Source organism: Rhipicephalus sanguineus, chromosome 1 (assembly GCF_013339695.2).
Source record: "Rhipicephalus sanguineus isolate Rsan-2018 chromosome 1, BIME_Rsan_1.4, whole genome shotgun sequence".
Lineage (NCBI taxonomy): Eukaryota > Metazoa > Arthropoda > Arachnida > Ixodida > Ixodidae > Rhipicephalus > Rhipicephalus sanguineus.
In genome coordinates, this window is record NC_051176.1 from 156,132,924 (window position 1) to 156,146,340 (window position 13,417).

General features: G+C 42.1%; 1 protein-coding gene across 4 annotated transcripts in view; it reads left to right on the forward strand.

Annotated features, from left to right (window-relative positions):
- The window catches only part of LOC119400763 (spectrin alpha chain), a 94,704-nt gene that overhangs the window by 39,182 nt on the left and 42,105 nt on the right, over positions 1 to 13,417 (forward strand). For 3 of the 4 annotated variants that reach the window (XM_037667728.2, XM_049417318.1, XM_049417321.1), the window contains 6 exons: positions 2,512 to 2,772; positions 4,639 to 4,830; positions 5,601 to 5,837; positions 6,522 to 6,703; positions 9,059 to 9,158; positions 10,063 to 10,104. In XM_037667728.2, coding sequence (XP_037523656.1) covers positions 2,512 to 2,772; positions 4,639 to 4,830; positions 5,601 to 5,837; positions 6,522 to 6,703; positions 9,059 to 9,158; positions 10,063 to 10,104 — 1,014 coding nt within the window. The remainder of the gene's footprint in view (positions 1 to 2,511; positions 2,773 to 4,638; positions 4,831 to 5,600; positions 5,838 to 6,521; positions 6,704 to 9,058; positions 9,159 to 10,062; positions 10,105 to 13,417) is intronic. The other variant, XM_049417317.1, reaches the window with a different exon arrangement.

Here is a 13,417-nt window from a genome sequence, read left to right on the forward strand (position 1 = left end):
TGGGAAATGCTCTTCGTATCATTATGTTCACTTTTCGTTATAGTATCTATCTGGACTGATAAAAACACACATTGACCTTACAATGTTTTTTTTTTGCAGTTTCTTGCATAAAATATGAGGGTATCTTGCCAAGATATTTTACCTTAATGTCTTAACTCTGGGGACCAAATTCGAGGTCAGAACATCACTTCTGCTTCTAATGTCCCCCACTTTTGTTGCAGGGCTCATTTTCTTGTTTTTGGTAAAACCACACTGATACTTCCTGATGTGAAATTAGAATGCAGCAGGATTAAAGCGTTGTTAATGCTGAGCCCCTGCTCAAGCAGTTTGTTTCGCAGCAGAGTCAGGTAAAACACTTCCACCAGTTGCACCTAAACTGTGCCAAGGCACATGGTGCCACCGTGTGCGCCTTGGAAGGAATGAAAGGGTGAAAGTTGAAGGAGGCTACACTTGCACATGTGAAAAAAGCCTGAATCAGGGCGCCTTACCAAAAGCCATAGCAATGAGCGCTCCTACACTAGAGTGTACTAGAACTGTACCTACACTCTGCGTTCTACGAGCTGCACACTATGCTTGGTATCATTCATCCATATCTGTGTCAATCGTTACCTTGTGGCAGAAGCCTTCGCAAGTTCGCAGGCATGAGCTCCTGCACTCTTTGTTATGCGAGCTGCGCTCTGCGCTTGCCACCTTTCATCCTTCCCTTTGCAAATCGTTTGCCTGGTCATGCACTAAGACGGCATGAAACTACGAATAGGTGCATAAGAGCGGCACTTTAATAATATGAGTTTACTTCAGTTGACCAGATGTTCCAATTTAGATGGGTTGAATGCCGCTTTTACCATTGTGATACCTCACTCCTTGTGATTATGTGTACAACTGTGTTTTATCCCGCTTCAGCGTCTCCAGACCCTGAGTTGTACCAAAAGGCCTGCCCTCTGGGTCTGAATCAGCTGTTCATTTTCTCGTGTGTTGTGGTACTACTTCCAAAAAGAATCAAGAGGCAGGCAGCAGCACTTGTGATCATAAAATGGTCTGGAAAATGGACCATTGCATTACCCTTGCATGGTAATGGTGCTTAGAATGGTGCTTCTTCTGACATAAATGCAGTTCTGATCATTCGCACAAGGGCAAGTGAACAGTCCACATTCTGAACGGCTACAAGATCATACCCTTTCACTTAAAGGGGTCATGAACCACTTTTCCAAGTAATGATCTAATGACCTCAGTATCGGAGTTTACTGCCTCCCGAATCGACTGCCGCAAAAATTTCTCGAATCCGTCAAGAATGAGCGGAGTTACGGGGGTTTAGTGTACACTCTCAGCGCTTTCTCTCTTTTCTCGGGCCGACGAGCGCACTGGAAGCTACATAGAGAGGGATGGCACGGGGGAAAGAAGTTACATCAGCGCGCGTCGTGAAACTCGATCGCTCTCCCGCTGTGATTCGCGTGCGCGAGTGCGGCTACCATGTACTGAGGAGTGCGGCTCCGGCAAGTGGCGGCGCCCCGTGGCACGAAGCACATCTGATCGGAACGCCGCTCTCGATTTACGTCGGCTATCGGCCAATAAGCATGCTATGTCTCTTGCGACGTAAACTGGCAGATCCGTGACGTCAACGTGCAGACGCCCTGCCCACCGACGAGAGTGAGAACCAGCCTCTGTTTGAAAAGAGGGTGCCTGGGGAAACGGCAACTTCGCGCTCCGCTTGTGGCCTTTACGCGGCGCGCACGACTGTAATATTTGGCAGAGCAGTTCATAGCCGTGTCAGCTTTCCACAGGATGTGTTTTTTTAACAAGCCCAAGGGGTGCTTTATGACCCCTTTAAGGTGTTGCATGGGTTGTTGAAACAAAAAAGATCATAAAAGAAAGAAGCTTTTTATTGCATTATAATGGTTCAATTTTGTATTAAGTTCATGTGGTACAGAATTAAGGCTTGTTCATGGTGAAGTAACTTGGAATGCCTAAGCATAATGTTTTATTCAGATAGTGTGCCATCTGTCAGCTGGTGAAGCATTGTGTGAATTGTTGCCGCACTACTGACACAGCTACAGATAGGTGGGGCCAATACATCTGTAGTCAAATGAAAATGCGTCATGTGTCTCAGCATGCCAGCTCACACATGAAAAAAAATCTTAAGAGTATTCTATCAGCTGCATCAATGGCTGCATTTATGGCGTAATGTTTAGTCTTCGGCTTCTGTGCTAGAGCTCGTGGTTTGATTTATGCAGAAACTTAAGTTTTCAATTCGTTTTTCATTTGCTTTCTTTTTACATTAGTAAGTGCTGGTGTCACTGGCAGACAGCTCGTGCACGCTTTTCTTTTGCTTTTCGCTCGTAATGAGGCTTCAATGCCTTGGACATCAACAAGACTCATTTACATTGCTTGATACATGCACGTAACCTTCAGTATAGATTCTAATTCCTGTCCTTTCTTCTTGTCGTTTTCCAGTCAAATGCATTTTTGTTCAATTTAGTGCAGATACTGAGCATGGAGTGGCTTGTTTTTATGCAGGACTGGTGGAAGGTGGAAGTGAATGACCGGCAGGGCTTTGTGCCAGCAGCTTATGTGAAGAAGGTCGAGGCTGGCTTGTCGGCAAGCCAACAACACCTGGCAGAAGGCAACAGCATTGGTGCACGCCAGGCACAGATTGAAGCGCAGTATGGCAACCTGATGGCCCTGGGTCGCAGCCGCTGTGACAAGTTGGCGGAATCCTTGCGTGCCTACCAGCTGGTGCGAGAGGCTGCAGAGCTCGCCCAGTGGATCAAGGACAAGGTATCCTTTCTTTCTCTTTTTTTTTCTTTTTGTCACAAGCTTATTGCAGAGATAATACAGTGAAACCTCAATAAAACTGAAAACTTTGTTATATAGCTGTTATATAGCGAATTTTGTTAAGTAAGGGTTCTGAAGTTTCCACAATAAAATTAACCTCACAGGTTTCTAGAATAGTCCTACATCTCATTAGTAAGCATACCAAAATGTGTAGTAGCCGAAGAAGAGTCAAGAGTGAATAGCGGTACTACTGACGAGAGCCTGGACAACTCAAAGCTGGGAAAGAAATCCCATCTCTCTCGCATGACCTTGCAAAAGCACTGATGATACCAAGGAGCATTTCGAAACTGATGGGGAACGTGGGGGCAGCGCACACAAATCATCTGGCTTTCCCTAAACAGTTTTTGGGCAGTATCACAACTGCAGTTATTTGTTGTCATGACAGAAGCATAGCTCCTTGACATGCTTAGGGAAGCAGCGACACTCTCCTGCATGTCACCCTCCAGGCATTGAAAACAGCCGCTCACCAGACACACTTGTGCTTACGTGTTTTGGTTTGTTATAGTCAAATCCTTGAAACACACTGTCACATTTGGGAGGAGTGAAGACAAACGATCAGCACAATGTTCATCGCAAGTGCTTTCTCGTTGGTTAGCCCAGATTATTGCTAGGTTTTCTTATCCTAAAGCTTTTCTTTTGCATTTTGTGATGTTAGCATCATTAGTAGTGATGGCTGCTTATTTGTCTTGGTGGTTTCCTTTGGGATAATTTCGGCACTTGGTTGTAATGGCATGCTGGGCTCCATGCACATTTTCAACTACAGAAGAACATTGGTTCAGCCTTTGCAAAACCACACTAAGTAAGCTAGTACGGCATTGTTCAAGAAGGGCGTAATTCCTCTGTGGCTTTCCAGTTGAAACATGTCCTGAATACATCATGAAATTTTCGGTCGTTCGAATATTTCATTTAGTTGGTGTCTTTCAAATCTAATCGAATACTGAGTGATTGAAATTGAATACGTATTTGGAGTTTCGAATGTTCACACACCACTAGTAGCAATGTGTTTGTGCTTTTTTTCTTCATCTTTTTCAATTCTATGCACTGGATAATTTGATCAGTTTTACGGTTCTTGTCAAGGTCGAAGGGAAGGTCACTTGTCTGAGCATATGTTTTACTGCAAAGCTGTTCACCTCTAGTTGGTAGGGATTTATTGTGGCGGCGTCCTCACAAGAAAAAAGCCTTAGGCAATTGAAGTGAAAAGTGCATACATTCTTTGGTATCATGCATACAACATACAGCACAGCATTTGTTTCAATAAAGAACAAGCACAAAACAAGTGTCCAACTACATAATTGGTGATAAGGCGTGACAAGCACACGTGCTTCCCGCATAGGTTTCTTGGTAAAGTATGCTGTTGCGCAAGCTGCCATCGCCCTACTGTAGTGACAGCTGCTTGCGAAGTCAGGAGGGATGTCGCTAACCTTTCATTCATATATATATATATATATATATATAGAAGAACCAGCGGAACCTGCGTGCTACAGTGACCCCGATCGACCAATCACACAATACAGATGAGGCCTTGAGAGAAGTCTGAATGTGACAGTTCATAATGCTGTACTACAGTCCACTTGTGCTCATTATGCGTTTGAATCCAGTTAAAAACTTTGAAGTACTGTCTTTGTGTATCTCATTTGCAATGCGTGGCTTAAAATTTGCTCCAATAAACTGTGCTGAAAAGACGTGTATATATTTTGTCGACTGCAGAACCAGTTTTGTAATTGCTCTCTTTGAACATAAGGATTGCAATTTTCACTTGTTCTGGCAAGTTTTTTAATGTCTTTGAAAATTATCATTGTTTTAATGCAGGAGCAAGTTGCCCAAGTTCAAGAAGTTGGTGAAGATCTTGAACAAGTGGAAGTTCTCCAGAAGAAGTTTGATGACTTTATGGCTGATCTCAAAGGCAACGAGGTGCGGTTGGGAGAGATGAACAACATTGCCAATAAGCTTATGACCTTGGGTCAGACAGAAGCCGCTGTCAAGATTCAGACACAAATCGAGGTAAGTCTCTATCAGACGTACGTGACTCAAAAGCATGGTGTCTGTGTGCCAGTAGGAAAAAAAAACATTTGGAATCATCTTAAGCATAGCAACAGATAGATGGGCTATGGAATCTCGCTCGTATTTAAATTAGGGTAGATTAGCGCTCGTTATGTGGAGTTTACAGATAAAGGTGCTGGCGTAACAGCTTACATCAAAGGTTACCTTTCTAGCACTAGCACGAATGTCTCCTGTATCTCGAGGCTATCTATTATCCCGATGTTTGGTGCTGGTGTATGTGTAGCCTCCTGGCTGAATGCCTATTGCGGCTGTAGGATATTGTCATTAGCTCAACACACATTGCATTTTTCAGTCTTTTAATTTTCCTGCTGCCCATCTCTTTCCTTTGGGAGGGAGGGAGGAAGGATTGATTGTATGGTGTGGTGGGGGAGGACTAAGAAAGGAAAATTGACAACCACCGGTTTGTGGCACGAAGCCGCAAGGAAATCTATGCAGATTTCTCGGAAAGAAAGCTTCTAAGTTGCCGAAACTTTTTCGGCAATTGAGAAGCTTTCTTTCTGAGAAATCTGTATGGATTTCCTTGTGGCTTCTGGCCAAAAACCGGTGGTTGTCAATTTCCCTTTCTTAACCCTTCCGCCACCTTGTGGGATTCCACAGAACTGATTTCCAATATCCGGTGGAGAGTACTGTTCTTTGATTCTGTCTGACACCTAATGCTTGGGCTTGTTGGTTATATAACAGATGTGTTAATAGAAAGGTTGTCATTGCAGGATCTGAACCAGAAGTGGCAGCACCTGCAGGAGGTGACACAGGAACGTGCTCAGCAACTCGGCTCTGCCCATGAAGTGCAGCGCTTCCACCGTGATGTGGATGAGACGAAGGACTGGATCCAAGAGAAGGATGAGGCCCTTCTTGCAGATGACTGTGGCAATGATCTTCGCAGTGTCCAGACCCTGCAGCGCAAGCATGAGGGCCTTGAGCGAGACTTGACTGCTCTGGGAGACAGAGTGAGTTACTAAGCCTTGCCGTTAACAGAAGGGTCTGTGCACTTAAGCTCTAGCAATAGGCTAGCCTTGAGTGCTTCAATGAAACCATGAAGTTTATCATTTTTTTATTTTTCCATCAAATAGCTATCTTTTGGTACTCTGCATGAGTGAACACCATTGTTTTGCTTGCAATGCAGCAAGCAACTTTTTTTAGTTTTGGCTACAGATGCCATTTTAGTAATTTTGCTCTATAAAATGAACTTATAATAAACTGCCCTAAACAGTTTCAAACTATTTGCAATCAAGAGGCGAAAGTCAAAAGTGAGAGCCTTTCAAAACGCGCTCTCAACCAGGGCGATTTGCCCTGGTTTTTTCTCCTTGCTCTCACGGAGTACTTGTCCTCACACCCTAATATATGCCTAGGCAGTCCTCGCAGCACCCTGCAAAAATGCTTATGGATCAAAGCCCTATGCCACTATAGTACTGTCGCCTGTTTGTACCTTGCAGTTGTGCAGCACTTAAAAATCGTGGTGTCTGTGTGTGAGTAGGAAAAAAGGCTTGGATTCTTCTTTTAAACACAGCAACAGTTGTATTCTTATGTTATATATTTTTTTGTGAATTTCAGGAATCAATTGGGAAATTAAGAGCCCGTGGGTATGCAGCTTTTTTAAGGTACAACTGTACGGCTTTCTTTTTTTCTTGTAGATTCACCAATTAGATGACACGGCAGCACGCCTGGTGAACACGCACCCAGAGTCTACGGAAGCCATGATTACCAAGAAGCAGGAGATCATTCAGGAGTGGACCCGGCTGACTGCCAAGGCCAAGGCACGCAAGGAGAAGCTGCTCGACTCCTACGACCTCCAGCGGTTTCTTGCTGACTACAGGTGTGGTAGCTGACATACTTTGAACTCTGCTTAACAGAAGCATTGCCATAAAGCATGATGCAGCAGTTTTTTATTGCTGTAACATTCCACAGCAGCCTTGAGTTTCTTGCAGCATTTCTGTGTATGCAAAATTGATCTGTATTTTGTGGTTTCATCCTCGTGGGAGGATAATGAGATGATATTGGACCCCTTTCAGCTGTTTTGGGAAAAACATTCCAAAAAAAAATAAGGGGGCTTGCCCTGGCTCTGATGAAGCTGAAGGAGAATCAGTGACATGCTTTGTTTTTCTAGATTCAAACTGGTGAATTTTGTGAAACCTCAGTTTTGTCTTAAGGGGGAAAGCTGCTTTTTGGGACAAAAAATTGAAAAAAAAAACAATTTTTTGGAAATGTTAATTTTGGATTCTGATGCATAACCTCACCACTTTTCATGCATCCTATATCACTATTTTAGCCATAACAGCCTTTAGTGACTGATGGCGTATTGTTCATTGCTATTTTCTCTGTTAATCTTCTGAGAAGCTTTTCTCAGCTTTGGCAAACTCAGTTTTGATCATTTTTGTCTTGCTGAAAAGCTGAGTGGGAGTGCAATAGGGTGCCAAATGTTACTGTAACGAGTTATGAATTTTTAGAAAGGGAGAAATAAGAAAAGCGCTTTTTCTCAGTCATTTAAATGAGAATTTTGATGCTGCATACCTTTTCTTCTAGGAAAGCTAGAACCATAAAATTACGCATGTTGCACTCCTTGGCATGTGTAGAATCCAATGACATTTAATTCAGCAAGATCTGTGCCGCCAGTTTAATAAATATGTGATCAAATGATGTTTTCATTAATAATTCATTTCAAAATTAATGACAGTCTACATAAAACTGAGTCCATATGTGATAACAGCACATGAGAATCCATAATCGCTGAAGGAATCCAGAAGAATGAAATGGGCTCAAATGACTAGCCCTAACTCTGCTGTTTTAATGCCGGCCTTTAATGTAGTAATTGTAAGCTGACTAGTGAACTTTGTAAGTTGTTCTAATTAGGGGTGTGCGAATATTCGAAATCTTGAATATTTTTCGAATAGTGTTTGCTATTCGATTCGATTCACACTGGAATTTTACTATTCGAACTATTCGAACTTCCCAAAAACAAGTACAGTCAACGTCCGATTAAAAGTGACCCCTTCAGATTTTTAATATGCTTCACCTCATCACCTCCACCTGATCACACACCGGTATTGCAGCAAAGCTGCCTTTCAAGCTCCGTTACGGTCGAACTTTGTCAAGAGACAGTCAATGTCCGATTGGAAGTTGTCCCTAGATTTTTAGTATGCTCCACCTGATCACACACCGGTATTGCAGCAAAGCTGCCTTTCAAGCTCTGCTATGGTCGAAAATGTACTAACTCGAGAAAACGCTGTTTTCAACATGGAGGTGAAAGATGTGGCAGAGTTGGGGGCTCATTAATGCTGTTTTGGGCCTGAAATTTCGGCAGGAAGTCAGAAAAATCGGAAGCCAAAGCTTTTTAGCATCCAAAATGTCAGATGTTTTTATCTATCGACGTCTACGAGGCATATTTCGAACTCTGGACTTGAAGGGAGCACACCCTTGTCCGCCGCATCAGTTGGGCTTCCACAGAAGTTGAGAGAGGAGGAGAGGCTGAGGAAATGGCATCTTTGCCTATCACGTGTAAAGTGTTGTCGGCAACACTTTGGTCGCACCAAATCATGTACATAAATAGAATTCGGCCTCTACATTGCCTCATCCTTGATAAGACAACTATGAAACACCACCCTGCCAGTGCTTCATCAACCTAGCTAAAAGAAACACTTTCATGTTGCTATCTCATAAGAATATGCTTAGGAATCCTCTCTAACTTTCTTTCAGCAATTTTGCTTTGAAGTATTCGTAAAATATTCCAGAAATATTCGAGAAATATTCGAGAAATATTCGAAAAATATTCGATTCGATTCGCACTCACACTTCAATATTCAAATTCGCTTCGCACCCAAAATTTTGCTATTCGCACAGCTCTAGTTCTAATCAGTAGCTACTGCAACTAGTGCAGCGCAGTGTAGGCATGCCTGTGAGGCTTGAATGCAAAATGAAAATGTACCAGTACATGTAGTCTGTATTGCAATAACAAAAAGAGTACTTTCAGGGACTTCACAAGTCTTTGCAAGTAAATTGCATTGTACACATTTGTATTGGCTCTTTGGTAGGAACTATAATTTCTGAAATTGCCAACACTTTTAAAATGGCCCGCTGAGAAGCACATGCTGTACGTAGTCTGCATAAATATGTGCAAAATGTAGGTGTGAGCGATATGAGAGAGGCAGTATATGTGCATGGTTTACATTTACAGAGACCTGACATCATGGATCAACAGCATGATGGCTTTAGTGTCCTCTGACGAGTTGGCAAATGATGTTACTGGTGCTGAAGCACTCTTGGAACGACATCTGGTGAGTTTTGTGTTTACTAGCTTCAAACGAGAATTGTGGGAACTTGTCACTGTGTCATGCCATGTAATGAACCTGTGGTTTAATTAAATGCCTAACTGCACTTTGTATTTCTGGATTTCACTGGCTTTTATAACGTGTCAAGGTGAATTGTCCTTCAGCACACATAGGTATGTGATTTAGTTTGCGTTTTTTTTTATTTCCTGCTCAGTGAGGTTGTAAGAGTATCACGTTGGCAAGATTTCTGCACGATTTTTGCATAACTGCCATGAAGAATTAATGTAAAGGGCTTTTGGGCCCTTATAAGAGCTTGCAAGAAATTGTTGTGCTCATTATGGATGCTTCCTGACTGGTACGTAATGCCATTGTGCTGAATGCCCCTTGGGCTATATAACATTTACCTGCAAACTGCCTGCAAACTGACTTATTTAACAGGTTCTATAGACATGGCCACAAGATTTTGTTTGAGAGCATCTGTTCTGGCCACAGATGTTGTCACATATGATCTTGTGGCAAATATACTTTTATGATCCAGCCATATGTGACCAATTTTTCAAGTTGTGTTTGTGTCTTTCTGCTCATTGTCGCAACACAAGAGGCATGAAACTGGTCATCATGAGCTATTTTCATTTGTGTGCATTTTACATAAATTTCTAGAATTTGCCATACAAACCTATGATTAATTAGTTTGCATATTATGTTGGTTATCAGTGTGTCATTTCTGTGTAAAACCGTGGTGTTACGTTTGTTGGCTGCTCTTGTTTGCAGGATTTGGGAGGTGTTCAGTGCTTTTGTTGGTTCATGCCCCCCTCAGCGACACTCCCATAGCCTTATTGTTCTTTCCGTTTTGTCACATTCCTTTATTCGTTTTTTCGTATTCGTCACGTCATTTTCTCTCTCATGACAGACGTACCGCTCTGAAATAGACGCCCGGTATGGCATTCCTCAGGTACATCCACTGCTCTCTCCAGCATTCTCCGCAGAGGGTGAAATTTTTCACAAGGAGTGCCTTTTCGATGTGCTTACTGACCCTCTTGTACTTAAGTTCATTGTTGTGCTCTCTGCAGGATGGGCTGTTCCATTGCTTTTCCTATAAAAGGCTGTGCTTAATTTGTCTCTTTGCTGCCGCTTTTGTTCCCCAGAAGTTCCTTTCTTTGTTTATTCCTAATGTGTGTGTGTGTCAGCTTTCCTTTATTACTGTGTGTGTGGCCGTCGTGTGCTTTACTTACTACTCTTGGCTCAAGTTGTGTTCTGCCACTGTGCTGAACTTGCGGTCATGTGCTGCATGAAAGCTGGCCAGCCCAACTGGAAATCTGCTGAGAGAAATCTGCTGAGCACCAGGTCATCAGCTGCAGAAGTGATACCTTTCTGTGGAGATTTTTGTAAACCTTCGATCTTGCTTTGAAAAAGCATGGTCATGTTTTCCTGCCCTTGTTTATCACTAATTAGTAGTGCAAGGTGTTACTGTGTGGAAGACCGGCTAACAAGTCATTCTGTTATTGGATAATGCCCAACTTTTGGGTCTTTGCTAGATTAATTATATTATGCAGTGTGCCATTTCATTTCTGTAGGTCATAGTTTTTGTCATTTTGCTTTGGTGCACACCATTTTGTTACAAATGCTGTAAGGTGCTAATTTTGGTTTAATGGCTGAATGCTTGAATAGTCAAGTTAATAATTGGAGTAAATGTGTTAAATTCCTTACCCCCATATTCTTAAATGTTCTGCGATTTGATGCTCCACTTCCCAGAATGTAGGTGGCAATGCTGACCCTTAACTGAAGCTGCCACTGTGCTTCAGTAACACACCTTCTCAGTTAATGAATTTGGTTACCCTGCACTGTCAGCTGTGGGAAAGCACTGTCATGAAGAGATGTTTCTCAATAACTTAGTAGAATTGCCTGGGACTGTTTACCGTATTTACTCGATTGTAATGCGTCCATGATTTAACGCGAGAGGCGACTTCTCATTGCGTCCAGGAATAAAAAATAAAACCACGTAAGTAACGGAAGGGGTGACTTTTTGTTGTGTCCCACAAAAAAAGAAGACTGCCAAAGTAACGAAAGGCCAGTGGAGGCATGAAAAAGCGCATTTATTTTTTAAACGTCTCTAAACGTGGTATTTCACACCCAGCCACATCACTTCTCGAGGTTTGTTCACAGGACAGCCATCTGTCAAGTGGCATCGGTTGCTTTGAACTATATCAGTTCAACACTGACCGCCATAAGGCGACTGCACTGTTCTGTGACAAAATTAGCATATGGGTGCTCCAATTCAAAGTGGCAGCCATGACGAGGCCCACGGAAACCATTTTTAGCCGTGCTCGCGCCTGAAAAAGAGCTCCTGCTGGAGCCGCCAATTGCAGATGGTCACCGCACTCCCGTCGGCGCTTTGGGCAGCAGCTGACTTATTCAGCCGTCAAAATAGCATGCCTCTTGAAATGGGCGTTGTACTAAGCACAACACGTTCCCATCGCAAGGGGAGCCGAAGGGGAGTCAAAACACCCGAGGGCAACCAAAGTCCTCGAGACCATCACACACAACGACACAAAAACAAATGCGAAAGTGCACGCTGTCACAGAGAGGAAACAAAGAGGATGGTCATTGACATTCAGTAGATCCAAATGGCGTTTGGCTGGTACATGTTGCCAACATAAATCGCAAAATGGCCAAAACCGTAGTATAGTCTAGAATTCGGTGCATCATTGCACTTTTTGGACAACTTGAATTTTGGTATTCGATTGTAACGTGAGGGCAGACTTCAGGTAGCAAAAATCTGGAAAAAAGCTTGCGTTACATTTGAGTAAATACGGTATAGGCAATATCGACTTTGGTCCACTAGATGTTTGGCGCAGTCTTACATAAGCATTTGAGAAAGGGATTGAAGTTGAGGCATGTTTATGAATATGGGGGTTACACTCTAGAAAGGGATGTTTGTGTTTCATATTAGTTTGCTATGCTTAGAAACAATGCTGCTTAGCTAGGTGTCATATACATCAGAGTTGCATGAACTTTTTGTGAGTAGTACTTGAAGTATGAACAGTGTAACATTTTTTTTTGTAGCACTGCTGTATATGCCTGTAACATACTCTTAGTTGCAGAACATTACTTAATGTTTGTGTTTCTGCTACTGCTTTAATTGTCAGTTAACATTTTAACCAGAGTGGCATGTTTGTTGTCTGGTCTGGCTTTATACCACATCTGCACCGCTGGCAGTGTTCACAGCCCTTCGAGTCTGCACAGCATGAATGGAGTTGTGCCATTTTGCACCGCATTTTATGCTGTCAAAACCACCATGAAATACCTTAGGGTGCTTGCCTCTAAATGCACCTTTTGAAGGACCGTAATGATGTCTTGTTTTTCACAAACAACCTATAAAAGGTTTTTTGCACCACTGTATGTGAACTATATGAAATATTTGGGCTCTCAGTCTGGCCTTATTTGCTTTTCCCTTTCTAAATGAGTTCTTTTTGAACTTTGGTTTTATATAGACCTGGAAATTCGTTAACTTTGTATGGTATACCCACGATTTCTCATGCCATAATTATACATAGTTATATTGCACCATTGGCATAAAGCTTCAGGATATTTTACCACAAAAGTATCTTCTGAATGTACAGTAGTCTATATTCTCACTTTTTGTTTACAAAGCTTTCTTTTTATTCTGGCATCAATTTAAAAAGAAAATGGTTGCCAGAATAAGTGCTTACCATGAAAAAAAAAATTCTTGTTTGCTTGCCATGAAATAAAATGCTTGTTTAATGTTTAAATTAAAGCACATCCTTCAGAAGGTGTATTTTGTAACATGCTTTCCTTGCGACATTAACTTTTATATCTGGATATTGTGCAAGTTGTGTTTTGGAATTGTTGTGCATTCAGTGTACATAATGCTTAGTGAGTTGTGTGGCAGGGAAGACAGGACCAATAGCAGCTTCCTTTTTTGTTATTTGTAGACATTAGCACCAAGTCTTACAACATTTTCTTGGGCAAGCTTAAGCTTGACAGCAAGTTGTTTTTTTTCGGCACCTGTTTGTGTCACTTTTCTTCAAGTTTCCTTTGTCTATTTTTCATGTATATAAATATTTTTTGGCCCTTTTGCAATTTGATTTTGTTGCAATCATTTGACTGGTGGCAAGAGAAACTGCAGCCTTTTTGTGTGAGAGTTTCACTTGCTTAATAGTTGTTTTACGTACATAAAAGCCTGTCTTGTCTCTGTTTTGGAATATCATAGACCAATTGCCTCACTCTATTTTTGCAAGTTGGAC